The 12,407-nt window shown below is 54.0% G+C and overlaps 2 protein-coding genes across 4 annotated transcripts in view; both read right to left on the reverse strand.

Annotated features, from left to right (window-relative positions):
- Positions 1–2,956: 2,956 nt before the first annotated feature.
- Positions 2,957–5,508, reverse strand: DLX1 (distal-less homeobox 1). The gene is made up of 3 exons (XM_052636050.1): positions 5,196–5,508; positions 4,344–4,543; positions 2,957–3,211 (listed from the first exon to the last, which is right to left on the reverse strand). Exons 1-3 carry the CDS (start codon positions 5,506–5,508, stop codon positions 2,957–2,959), a joined length of 768 nt encoding a protein of 255 aa, XP_052492010.1.
- Positions 5,509–10,371: 4,863 nt separating this feature from the next.
- The window catches only part of METAP1D (methionyl aminopeptidase type 1D, mitochondrial), a 73,656-nt gene continuing 71,620 nt past the window's right edge, over positions 10,372–12,407 (reverse strand). For all 3 annotated transcript variants that reach the window (XM_052635424.1, XM_052635423.1, XM_052635426.1), the window contains 3 exons: positions 11,921–11,968; positions 10,933–11,011; positions 10,372–10,803 (listed from right to left, as the gene is read on the reverse strand). In XM_052635424.1, the coding sequence (XP_052491384.1) occupies positions 10,725–10,803; positions 10,933–11,011; positions 11,921–11,968 (206 nt within the window). In that variant the 3' untranslated portion in view covers positions 10,372–10,724. The remainder of the gene's footprint in view (positions 10,804–10,932; positions 11,012–11,920; positions 11,969–12,407) is intronic.

Here is a 12,407-nt window from a genome sequence, read left to right on the forward strand (position 1 = left end):
GACCAAACAGATTTTGTCTGTGGCTTCAGGCGTTGGGCCCTGTCTGTTGTCTGAGGCACCAGAGTTGGATGCATGGGGGAAATCTGCCAAAACCTCCCCTCTAGCAAAGTCACATCTTGCAAGGGAAACCAAATCTAGGAAGGTCCCTGCCTCCCCACGGGATCCCACCCGGGGAAACCAGTTCTCTCTCCTTAGCTTCTGCCATCGACTGCCCAGCCAGCATCCAGGTCTCCGAGGTCCCATCACTGCCATTAGTGCTCCAGGTTCTGGGGGCCTGTAGAAGAGGAAAAGCTCCAATCTCAGGCCCTGAAGGAGCCTCGAGGTAACGGGCTCCATCCCCTACTACCTCCCTGCTCCCTCCATCACTAACCACCCCCCAACTTCCCCTCCCTCTCCTAAAGGGCGTCGGAAAACCCTGGCGCATCTGATCTTTCACCAGCACCAATTGAAAAATGGGTGCTTGTCACAACACAGATCACTGCCTTCCTCTCTCTGCTCCCCACCGCGCACTGCAAAAGGCCCCCCAAAGGCAGAGGGCCAGCCCCCGCGGGAAGCAATGTTGAAAGGCGAGTTTGAGGGAAGCGGGAATCGTTCAAAGCAGCCCGTCGGGGCCCCGCAGCTTTCCCGAGCTCTTTCAGGTTGCTGTGGAGTCTGGGGCTGAGGTTGGTCTGAGGCCCAGGAGGAGGGTGCTAGACTGATACTAGAGGCTCAGAGCCCACCTTCTTCAGGAGTGAACTGGTCAAAATGGTCCACTGGAGGTGCCCGTTAATGGCCTGGCCTTGGGACTTTGGGGATGGTGGTGGGATAAGGGTTTCACTTGACAAGCTCTCAGGTTCCAACGAGTCACCGGGGCCCACCTGCCCCTCCCTCGGCACCTCAGCATCTCCTAGCCTAAGAGAAAAGCCCAGGGTCATTAGACAGGCAGGGGCCTCTCGTTATGGATGGGCCTGGGTGGGTGGGAGTGGCTCTGGAGGGGCCCAGTGGCGCCTTGGGACTGTCCCCCAGAGCTCGCTGATTGATTGGGGGGTAGCATGACAGACGTGTCCTTCCGGCCCCTTTCCGGCGTCTGGTCGAGATCCAGTGCCCTGCGGGCCTGAAAAAGCTGGGAGGTCAGATCCCGGCAGAGGCAAGGGGCAAAGTCGGGTGTCTCCACTTTCAGGCTTCCAGGCCTCACGGGGTGGCTGGGCACAGGGGACACACACGACTCACAGGGTGGCTACCTGTGAGCTCCGCTTCCATCTCACCTCAGACGGCCTTCACAGTCCCTTTGGTTCCTGAGCCCTGGCTCTGGGAGGCCGCACCTCTTCCTGATTCCCCTTCCCAGGGACCCTTGCCACTACCCTCTCACTCAGACAGGGATCAGACTCTTGATGGGCAGGAGCTCAGCTTGAGGAACGGTCCTAGCAGGGGCTTCACAGGCCTCCACTCTTATCCTGCTATGTCTGGAGCCAGGAGGGGCTGCCCCTGTCTCCTTTCTCCCCAGAGGTGGGAGCCTGCTGGTGCAGCCCCAGCACCCCCTCACACAGCACACCAGACAGCCAACTCTTTCTTGAAACCATAATTTTACTGTCTCAAAGAAACTTTATAACTTATTTACAAAGTTCTTCCCCCCCCATACAAAGCAATAAGTTAACATTCTCAATATAAAACTAAACTTTGACATAGAGAACACAAAACACGGTTGATTTCAATTGATCACATTTTCCAAATTTCACAGGTAAAATGTCAAGATTCTCATTTCACAAAGCATTGGGTTTTACAGCCACACACAACAGAACGGAAAAAAGCTAAGTTTGTGCAACATGTTTACAGAACAATAATAATAACAATATGTACAGCAAATAGATCCTGCACCAGAGACTGTGCATTCAAGGTGGTGCTCTGTGGCCGAGCCTCTGGGGATTGTTGTAAAGCTGCTTTCGTCTTATTTACCCCTGGCATTGGGGCATTTTTGCCTAATTTTTTTCTCACCCTGCCCCTCAGTTCACTAGCTCTCTCCCCACAAGGAAAGAATTAGGATCTTTCTTCTTAACCAGGCAAAGTGATCAAGCGTTTTCCGGAGATAAGGAAACTTTGTTGGCTTCATTTCTCTATTTTCTTCTTTTTTTAAAATAATACGGGACATGTAAAAAATGCAAACCATTCGGCTCCAACCTCTCCATACCAGCGAAGTACAAAAGTTACTGTATAAGTTAAAAATCACCAGGTCCTCCTTATTCGTTTTTCCGAGTGCGTTTAAAGGAATGAGTACGTTTGGACCCTGCTCTCCTTGCGCCCCGCAAAATCGCGAATGGGCCGAACCTTCCTTCAGCCTCAGGAGAAGTCCATTTCTCAATAAATAAAAACCCCCTCCCTCGTTTCCCCCAATCCCCGAACGAGCCACGTCGATGGTTAGGCAGGTCCAGGAAAAGGTCCGAAAAGACAAAACGATCCAGTATCCGGAACTGGGTGGCCCGGTGGACCAAGCCTCCTCCGACCTGATGACTTTTTTCAGAGGCCGAAGAACTAGACAGCGGACGAACGAGAACCTCGACTTCGTCAGAGCACAGATACAGAGCGAAAGGAGACAAGAGACGGACAGGACAGAAAAGAGCTTTTGCTTTTTCTACATGGTTTTGTTTTCCTGATAGTCCCATACAGCTGAGGGTCGGCGGTCGGGTCCGGCGGGCTCTGTCTGCCTGGCCCGCTGGCTCGGACCGCTGTACCTGCGCTTCCAGGCCGCTTTCTGCTGTCACTGCGCGGCCGAGGTCGGGCGTGGGCACTGGGGAAGTCGCCGGGCCAGAGCGCGCGAGACTCGGAGGAGGCGGCGGGCGTCCTGCCTTCATTGTTCCTTCTTCCCCACTGGGCCCTTCTTCTCCAGACCCAGGGCACGCGGACGGGGTGGATGGACCTGGAGGCGGGAGGGGCCCGGGCCGTGGGAGAAGGGAAAGAGGCGGGCGGGTGCGGGCGCGCAACCTCACATGAGTTGGGGTTGCTGCAGAGCTTCTTGGTGCGCCGAGGGGTACCACGACGTGTAACTGGGGATGTAGGAGCCCGCGCTGCCGCCCGAGCCCTTGCCCGAAGAGGAGTTGGGGTTCCAGCCGGGCGGCACCGGCGGGGAACCGGCAGACAGCGCCCGGCCGTTGGCCAGCGCACTACCCTCCAGAGCCGCCCCGCCCTGCTTCATCAGCTTCTTGAACTTGGAGCGCTTGTTCTGGAACCAGATCTTGACCTGCAAGAGCGGACAACAAGGTGATTCGGTCTAGGTCCACTGCGCCTACCTTGGTCCTGGGGAGATAAGGGAGCCCTGGGACAGCGTGAGAGGATACGCGGATACCACCCCCCACACTCACACACCGGCCCCCTGCTCTGCGGAACCCGGCGGCTCCCTGCTTGGAGAAGCATACGCGTCGTCCTTCCCGCCTAAGAACCAAAGGCTGGGAGGCCTCATCGCCCTCCCCGGAGGCCGGCTGGAGCCGCTCTCTGAGAGCCAGGGGGCGTGGTGGTGAGCAGCGCCGGGATCCAGGCCTTCAGCCCGAGGCCGGCAATCGTCTGGGTAAGACACATAGCCCACGAAACACCGAGCCTTCAATTCCAGTGTGAACATCAATAAAAGAGTGGAGAAAAGAAGTGGAGGAAATTTATTTGCAATGTTACCCGCCTTCTCTTTGCTCCATCATCTCTGCCCTTGAGTGAGCTGAGGAGACCACCGGGTTTTGTTAAACTTTTCGTTTGGACTCAAATCAACCTTTCCTTAGTTAGCATCTCCCAGTTCTGCTCCTAATCCCGGCCTCGACGTTGGAAACCCGCGGCAGTCGTGATCAGAACGTCCAAGGGGTCCCCAGAATCTTAGAGAAAACAGGGAAGGAAGGGTCCGTTTCTCCTCCAGGCTCTGGGACTTGGGAGGTGAGAGGACGGAGGGAAGGATATCCCCCCAACCCCAACCAAACTCAGTGAGAAGGAGGAGGGAGATAGAGGCTTGGGCCCAGGCCCCGAGTGATTAGTCATACACTTTAAAGGCAAAGAAGGGATTAACCCCCGAGTCTATTGTTCCAGTTGTTCGGGCACGTGTGACCTCAGAGTCCCCAAACAAAACGCCTAGGGAAATCCTTCTTGCGCCCCTAATCATATTGTCCAGGGACGGAGGGCCGCGCGGCTGGCAGCCCGGAGTATAGAGTGCAGCGACAGAGCCAGGGCAGAGGAAACTACGGAGGAAGGAGAGATGTTGTGAGAGCGAGGGATAGGACACACAAACACACACGCATACCGACCCCCGAGGCCCAGAGAGCAAGAAATGAAGCTCCTGGGGGCAAGTGGGCCGCGGGAAGCCTGCACGGCGCCACGGTGGGGCAGCGGCGAGGTACCTGCGTCTGCGTGAGTCCCAAAGAGGCCGCGAGCTCCGCCCTCTCGGGCAGAGCTAGGTACTGAGTTTGCTGGAACCTCCGGTTCAAAGCCTGCAACTGCAAACTGGAATAAATCGTCCTGGGTTTGCGAATCTTTTTCCCCTTGCCATTGAAGCGCACTTCACCGCCTTCCACCACCGTGCTCTTCTCCGAGTCAGCCCCTGGAGGGACAGCAGAAGTGAGGGCCGTTGTTAAGGCGAAGGACTGCCTTGAGTGTAGGGAGCCGAGAGCAAGTAACCACAGAGGGGTGGCAGAGGAAGGAGCAGGAGCGAGGGAGATCACTCAAGAAACTCCGAAAGCCGGGAAGGGTCCGGCCAAGTCCAAAGGGCCCGACCCCGGGAGCTGCAGGCGGACTGGGGCAGTTTGCAGGCGCGCGCTCCTGCCTTTGCAGGGAAAGTTTGCTATTTTTGCAGGCGGTAGTTGAGGTTTAATTACCCTTAATTGCATACATTGTTTATAGCGCTACGCAATAAATAATTACCGAGACTAATACGTGCACATGTGGGTTTCTGTTTTCCAGCAGGGCATTGTGTGCTTGGCGCACGGAGCCGCCCAGAGGCCCAGCCAATGCCAGGGGACGCTCTTGGATTTATCCTTTGCTGGATAGTTGCAAATTGGGTGGATATATTTTTTTTTAATTTCTTTCCTATGACAGGGATGCAGAGATTGATACCCGAAACCTTTCACTGCTCCGGCGCCCTCCCCACCCCCATCCCACCTCTCTCTCCTCCTCTCGTCTCCCTCCTTTCTGTCTCTCCCCCTCCCTCTCTCCCTCCCTCCGTACCTCTTCCTTTCCCTGGCAGGCGCACGTACCTGGGTCCTCCAGGCGGCTCTGGGTGAGGCTGGCGCTGCCCGGGTAGGACTGCACCGAACTGATGTAGGGGCTGGACGCGTGGCTGCTGACCGAGTTGACGTAGGGGTAGCCCAGCGGTCGGGAGAAGGACGAGGCCGAGCTGTAAGCGCCGTCGGGCTGCGAATGGCCCGCCGAGTGTAAACAGTGCATGGAGTAGTGCCCGTGGGACATGGGAGAAGGAGACATTTGCTGGTTGGGCGGCCCAAACTCCATGAACACCGCCTTGCCCGACACGGGGCTGTTGAGACTTTCTGGCATGGTGGTCATGGTCATCTCTTCTCGCGGGGTCTGGGTGTGGGTCTCTCTCTCTCCTCTGCCTCCCTTTTAGGGGTCTCTGTGTTTCTCAGGACAAGAAGGAACCCAATTTAAGCGGAACAGGGGTTTTCACTTTCCATTCATAAGAAAATGGAGTTTGTCTCTTTGAAAAGTCTAAGCATGATGCTGCCGAGCTCCCCAAACTCGCTTCAAAGCTTTGACTCAGCCAAGGTCATAAATATTCATGAGCTGGCGGAGCTGATTGGTCCGCTGTCTTGCATAATCACCGGGGATTGGTCCGAGGCGCTCCGGCTCCGCTGGACTAGAGCGGGCGAGGCTGCCGGGCCTCCGGAGAGACGCATCCACGCTTCTAGGCCGTGTCTCCTCTGCAACAGAGCGCGCAGCGTGAGGCGCACAATGGGCTGCGGCGCCCGCGCCGGGCCCTCCGCGGCCCGCGGCTCTTCAGCCTCCCGTCTCTCCGGCGCGCTTTGCTTCCCAGAAACTAACTAGCGGGTTGGCACCGCCGCCCACCACCTCCTACAGTTCCCACCCTCCGCCCGCCCACAACACCGGGGCCCAGGGCACCTCTTCTAACCATCGCTACTCGTCCGGTGCAGAACTAGGGCGGCTCTGGAGCCCGGCCACGGCCTCCCGTACGCTGAGTCGCGCAATCCGGGCGCTGGAGGAGGGCAACCGAGCGCTATCCTCCAGAGAGTCTTGTGCCTAACGCAGCGCTCTCCTGGCCGCGCCTCCCTGGCCTGGGTCCCCTCTGCCACATCCCTGGGGGCGGGTTTGGGGCTCTCCGGGCGAACTCACTCACTCGGCCGCCGCGCCGCCGCCGCTCTCTGGGGCCCGCTCGCATTGCTCCAGGCCAAGCTGGCCACTCCAGCTCGAGGCTGCACCGGTCTGATTAAAACAGTGCGAGCAGAGAGCCAGGAACCCGCGCTTCTCCTCCCAGGAAAGGCTGCCGCACCGCCCCCCTTCCCCCAACACCCACCTCCTCTTTCCCTCCCAACCTTCCTCCGCCTCCCCCTCCCCTCTCCATTCCCTCTGCGCGGAGCGCCCCGGCTCATTCGCCCCAAGGGCGCGGCACAGAGTGAAGCCTAGGAGCTGGCGGGCTCCGTTCGGCTTGAGCCGCGGGTGCTAGGTGGTCCTTTTCCGGCCTCCTGGGGCCCGGCGATAGTACCCGAGGTGCAGGAGTCCTGAGGGACACCAAAACCCGCGGCAAAACCAAGCCAGTCGCAGGCTCGCGTGTCTCTCTGTGGACACGTCTCTCATGTTCGCCCAGGATTCTCATCGCCAGGGTCAAAGCGGGCGCCACCGAGCCCAGGGCAGGGCTAGTGGGGGCAAAAGCTGCCAAGGCGCCTTCTATCTTCTGGAGCGCTAGGTACAGAAAAGCGCACAAAAGCTCCCCCCCACCCCCCTGGCAGCCACCACCCCCCGTGAGGCGTGGCGCGCACCACGCTGGCTGCGAAGCGGCTGTTGGTTTCCTATCCCGCCAACCCTACGGTGAATCCCAAATTACTTTGTTAGGTAATTAGAAAGTGTTGATAATTATTTCTTTCATAATTTAGCGGTGTGACGGGAACGGGGAAATGATCTTGTGAAAGTTCACACGTGCAGATGTATTAGTTACTGATTCATTTGATTAAATGGTAGTCTCAAGTGCTCGGATCCGCAGCTGAAGGCGCCCCATTAGCATAACACTGATGTTTAATTTTCATACGCATAATTAGCCATATATTTAACACTAATAGCAACATGCAGCCTTTCAGCGTTAAACAGCCCGGGATTTGATCTGGCCTGAGCTGAACCTTCGCCGATGCACCTTCCCCTGTCTAGAGTGCGCAATGATCACAGGACAAACCTCTGTAATCAAGCACATTTTGGCAGAGGGAACACCAATAAAAATGAACATTCAAAACAAATTACATCGGTGCTGTCGTTACAGATATTAGCGGAAGGGGCTTCTCTTTTTTAACTTCTGTAGTAGCAGCTGCTGCCCGAGGAATTCCTCCCCTTTGGTTTAAGGGTGCGATGTTGGGGGTAGAGATATTTCAGGCAGCGTGGTTGGAGCAAAAAGAAAAACAAAACTCAAGCAAAACAAAACAACCAATCCTCCAAACCAATAAACGGGTTTGCCAGCGTTTAAAAAGATTTTTCTTTCTTTCTTTTTCTTTCTTACTTTCTCCACCCCCCCCTTTTTTTTTTCTCCCTTAATCATCGAAGCACACGGCGAGGCTTTGTAGCAACAACCAGCTAATGACTCCGCCACCAGACAACTCCCGGAGCAGTTACACTCCTCTTGATTTCCGTGTTGCACTTGTGATTTTAATTGCTCTTTCCTAGTGCCTGTTTTGGGGTGTGGAGTAAGGTACGCCCTGCACAGCAGCGGATCCCGCCCTGGCCCCTTGTCTCCCGCGCGCCTCGCGGGCCCTGCCCACGTAAGTGATCTCCGCGGCTGGCGCGAGGTGGGGATTGGGACGGAGGGAAGCAGGGCTTGCGATTCCGGGTACTCTGGGCAACCGGCGAGGAAACCCGACGGCTGGTCTGACTCGGGCCAGCTTCTTCCAGAGAACTGAAGGGTGGGGGAAGGGGAGAGAGGCGGCCGCAGGTTGCGACGGTCTCTAGGGCTCTCTGGTTCACATCTGGAGGAGAGATCCAAGTGTCGCAGCGCAGGGGACCGGGTTGGATCCGGGGAACATAGGACCCGCACGGGAAACGGCTTCAGAGCCTGGCTTATTTTTAAAAATCGATTATATCTGGGCGAAGGAGTGTCTACACTCCGGAATTATTTCTTAGCCCCAGAGAAGCAGGTTCGGGGAAGGGTGGCTGAACTCGGGCCCTCGGGCTCCGAGACGCCCGGCCTTGACTAGCTTCTCAGTGTGTGATCTTACGCCTAAGAGCCCAGGGTGCCTCCCTTCCAACCCCCACCTCTAAGGCGACACCTGTTCTGAAACGCCGGTTTGCTTAGATCTTCGCCTGTCCCATGTCAGAGAGGAAACAAAACTCTCCCATTTATCCTGAGCGCCCCAGATTCCGAGTAGAACCTATTGGAGACTCCACGGACCGGGCGCCTGGTGGTGTTAGCAGTAGTCACGCATGGCTGGAAACCCCGCAACCAGGGGTGACGTTTGGGGCCAGTTCAGTTGTCCGAGTTGAGGTTGGGGGCTTGGACAAGATATTCTAAAATCTGTTTCTTAACTTCAACTTCAAAGCGTGTTTAATGGAATTCGATCTAATTCAAGTTTGTTTCCTACAGAGCTGCTGACTATTGGCTGGTGCTAGTATATATGCATATATATTTAAACTTTACTCTTTAATAAGTAGGATTATAGATCCGTCTCACAAATACCTCCACCTGGGAAAAATTACTGCATAAGCAGCGAGTTATCCCAGTGGCTGGTAAAATTCTGTATCCCTAATGAAATTATTCTTGGGGAATCTTGGGGTAAACGGACCTGTGGATAAGATATTGGCTACTCATTGCAATCTGCCTAATCTAGGAAAGAAGTGAAATCAATCTCTGGCAAAACTCCTAAGGTGATCTGGGCCTTGTTCCTCTCTAGAAAATTCCGGTTGTACTGGGGACAGCAGCCTCAGTCTCTAGGCCTTTACTTGGCCAAATCTTCAGCACCCCTAAAGTTTTTCCGTGAATCTTGTAAATTTGCAACCCCTCCCTCATCTTTTCCAGCTCTCAGATCTGCTAGAATTGGAATTACCTCTGTCCAAGTTCTGCCTGAATGAGAGGAAGAAAGCCCAAGAGAATTCCGAATTCAGGGAAAGGCTCAAACTAGTCACTTTTCCAAGTTCGTTTTTTGGCCTCAGTTTCCTATGACTTTCCCCACACTCTGAGGGTCACAAAGATGGACTGGCTCTCCAGGCCTATCACAGAGGCCACCTGTCATGGCAGCAGCAGGTGGCCACATTCCCTTGGTGCTCTGGAGCTGAGCCCAATCTCTATTTAGTGGACGGCAGCTTTGTATAACCCGTTTCAGTAGAAACAAGAGTTGGCAACCACTGACTGGTGGAACACCCCAAAATCATGGCCAGGGGGTCACTACTTTGTACGTGGCTTGCTAGGAATCCAACCCTCTCCACCTCTGAGCCCAGGTGTGAAGAGGTCCCCAGGAGCTCAGGTAAGGGAAGACAGAGTACCAGGGTGGGGATGAGCCTTGGGAGACTCACAGTGTGGACCCTTGGATTTCCCGCTTCTAAAGCAGGAGGAGCTGCTGGCAGGCTGAATTAAACTCGTCACCTCCAATCCTGACTAATTAGTCCCTTGCCCTAAAAAATACCCGTGTCTCCTCTGTCAGGGATGTGCTGGGTCTCCAGTGCATTAGTGCGGATCTGAAGAAAGCCAGTGTTGGGAGAGATCGATTTAGGGAGGATACCCGCCTGACACTGCTCACATCTGGGCAGGTGGGACTGATCCTCCAACTCCCAGAGCAGAAAAATCCTTAGCTTGCATCTGTATGTTGGTGAGAGGGTCTCTCAGAAGTAACCTTTGGGATGGCCCCGCGGAGCAGTTTGAGGGCGGGGAGAAGGAACCACAGGGGACCAGAAAAGGCAAATTTTTGGACTGATAACCCCAGGCCCAGGGTCTAGAGGCAAGGAAATGTTTGTAACTAGCTCCTCCATTCGCCGGCTAATCTTTTCATCGCAAAGCAGCTATGAAGGGGAAAGAACCGGAAGGGCTGAGGGGCAACTGGCCCGGCCAGCGCCCTCGGGGCCAGCCAATGTGGAACCCACAAAGGGGGTGGAAAAAGAGACAACAACAACAACAAAATCGTAATAGCTAGGCTCGGGTTTTCTCCCTGCGCGCGCGCGAGTGAAAAGTTCAGAGACTCAAAAATTAACCGCAAGACACTGTGGTTTTAAGGAGTGAAAGCTTTCTATTCGGGCAGAGTCAAGGCTAGGGAAAGAGAAAAGTATGCATTTCTAAGACTTCCTAGTCTTCCAAATGAGGGCGTCCCCGTTCCTTTCCAGATGCATTTCCCGCGTTGGGAAACAGACGCGCCAGGATCCGTCTCTCCGAATGCGCACGGCCACTTCGGGGCTTCAGATTTGTGTTCAGAACGGCTCCCAAGCCCTACCGCATTTTCCCTAGCCGGCGCTGCTAGGTGCTAGGTAGGTTACTCTGGGACCTGCCGTTAGCCAATTTCTTCTAAAAGTTCTCCAGCTGGATTTCAGCAATTTAAGAAAAAGGTCTCTTGCGACCTTCGTATTGCTCCTCAGGCCTCGTGGGGCAGTTTGGTCAGGATCTGCGCGCCCCTGGACGTGATGAGAACTGTGTGCTCGAACTGGGCAGACCTAAAAAACACAAGACAGGGATCAGCGAGCTCAAGCGCCGGCGGGGCAGGGATCAGCAGCTCGCCCGCGTCGTGGGACGAACCTGCCTTTTCAATACAATTTAAAAGCAACCGGGCAGAAAGCAAACACCTTTGATTGTCCAAGGAGACCACAGTCCACGAGTCCTCCAGCACTTTAAATTCAGGGGATCCCTCGGTTACAATTGGCTCTGTAAGAAGGAAAATATTTACTGCAGTGATCTAATCAAATTCTTGTCAAACATTGTTTCAACTGATTATTAAAAAAAAAAAAAAGAATAAGAAGGTTCTCCCCCCTCCCTCCCAGTGCTTCCCCCCACGAGTTCATGTTGTCATCTCGCAAGCCCTAATTGATGCTGCTTACATAGTATGCTACAAACTAAACAGTAGGAAGAGGAAACGCTATGGCATTCAAAAATGTATGAAGTTGCCTACTTCGTAATTTTTTTAGAGAAAAAAGGGCATTTTAATCAAGACTTAATTAGGACCCTGTGGATAATAACCACCCAAACACCAGTCCCTCTTATAAATATCAGTCGGTTTTTTTAAATATTTGAATTTTTAAAACATGCTCAAAATGTTCATTAATCAGCAAATAACAATTTTCTTATTTCACTCTAATTGCTTCTCCATTAAGCCCCACAGTCAGAAATATGATGCCTTCGGGGCTTTAGGTGATTGGAATTTGGTGGTGACACCAATCACATGATCAGCCAGGAATGGGTCGACAGAGAGTATATGCCACTTGCTGACAGGGAGCAAGGGACTTAATCGCCTCTAGTTAATGAAAAGAAGAAGAAGGTGTTAATGAAAGAAGAAAAAAAAAACCCACAAAAAAGCAACACAAAAAACCAAACACCACATTATGTTGGTAACAGAATTAAAGGTTGGACGGCTGCCGTCTCCTAAATGTGTCGGTAAGTATCTGATTTAGGAAGATGGGGCTCGAGGATATTATTTAATCAGGTTTACTATGCATCTGAATTATTTCATTATACTGATTGGCTTTATTAGTCCTTTACCGGACTGCCTGGCCTAGGCCAGCGCTGCTGCGCCAAGCCAGGGAGCCCCTGCTCTCTGAAGAGGAACTTAGCACTAACCTATGGTGAACGCCATGCCCTCCTCCATGAGTAGATCGCTGTCATTCGCTGTAAGACAAAAATACGAGTGTGGGGTGTGGGGATGGGATATGGCGAGAACAGAGAGAAATGGATTAGAAGGGTTAGGCTGCACAAAAAAAGTGGTCATTTTATTTTTCTTTTAGGAAGAGGTTGCTAGAATCTTGAGTGGTGGCTACCTAGGGGTTAAGCACAGGGCTCCTGGGCCCTCAGCCTTTGCATTTTCTGAGCTTGAGGTCAGGGCTCCTAGGAAGGGTGCACCAAGGCTGAGCAGCCCAGGTACTTGAGACACTTTTTGGGGTCCCCTCTCTATTGTCCCCTTGCTCTGGCCACTTGCTCTGAGGTTTGCTGGCTTCCACCTCCCAAGGGAAAGGGGAAGACATCTTGGGAACTGAGACAAAGGGAAGGCGGGTTGGTAGGAGGGAAGAACAGGGGTGACCTGAAATATTTCCAGGGTTTGGCACTGGGT

Source organism: Budorcas taxicolor, chromosome 2 (genome assembly GCF_023091745.1).
Source record: "Budorcas taxicolor isolate Tak-1 chromosome 2, Takin1.1, whole genome shotgun sequence".
Lineage (NCBI taxonomy): Eukaryota > Metazoa > Chordata > Mammalia > Artiodactyla > Bovidae > Budorcas > Budorcas taxicolor.

Excerpts from the sequence above, each read along its gene's own strand:
- DLX1 (XM_052636050.1), bottom strand. The coding sequence starts at position 5,508 with ATGACCATGACCACCATGCCAGAAAGTCTCAACAGCCCCGTGTCGGGC. Across the intron at positions 4,544-5,195 it reads GAGCCGCCTGGAGGACCCAG|GGGCTGACTCGGAGAAGAGC; the intron begins GTACGTGCGCCT and ends CTGTCCCTCCAG. Across the intron at positions 3,212-4,343 it reads TGGGACTCACGCAGACGCAG|GTCAAGATCTGGTTCCAGAA; the intron begins GTACCTCGCCGC and ends CCGCTCTTGCAG.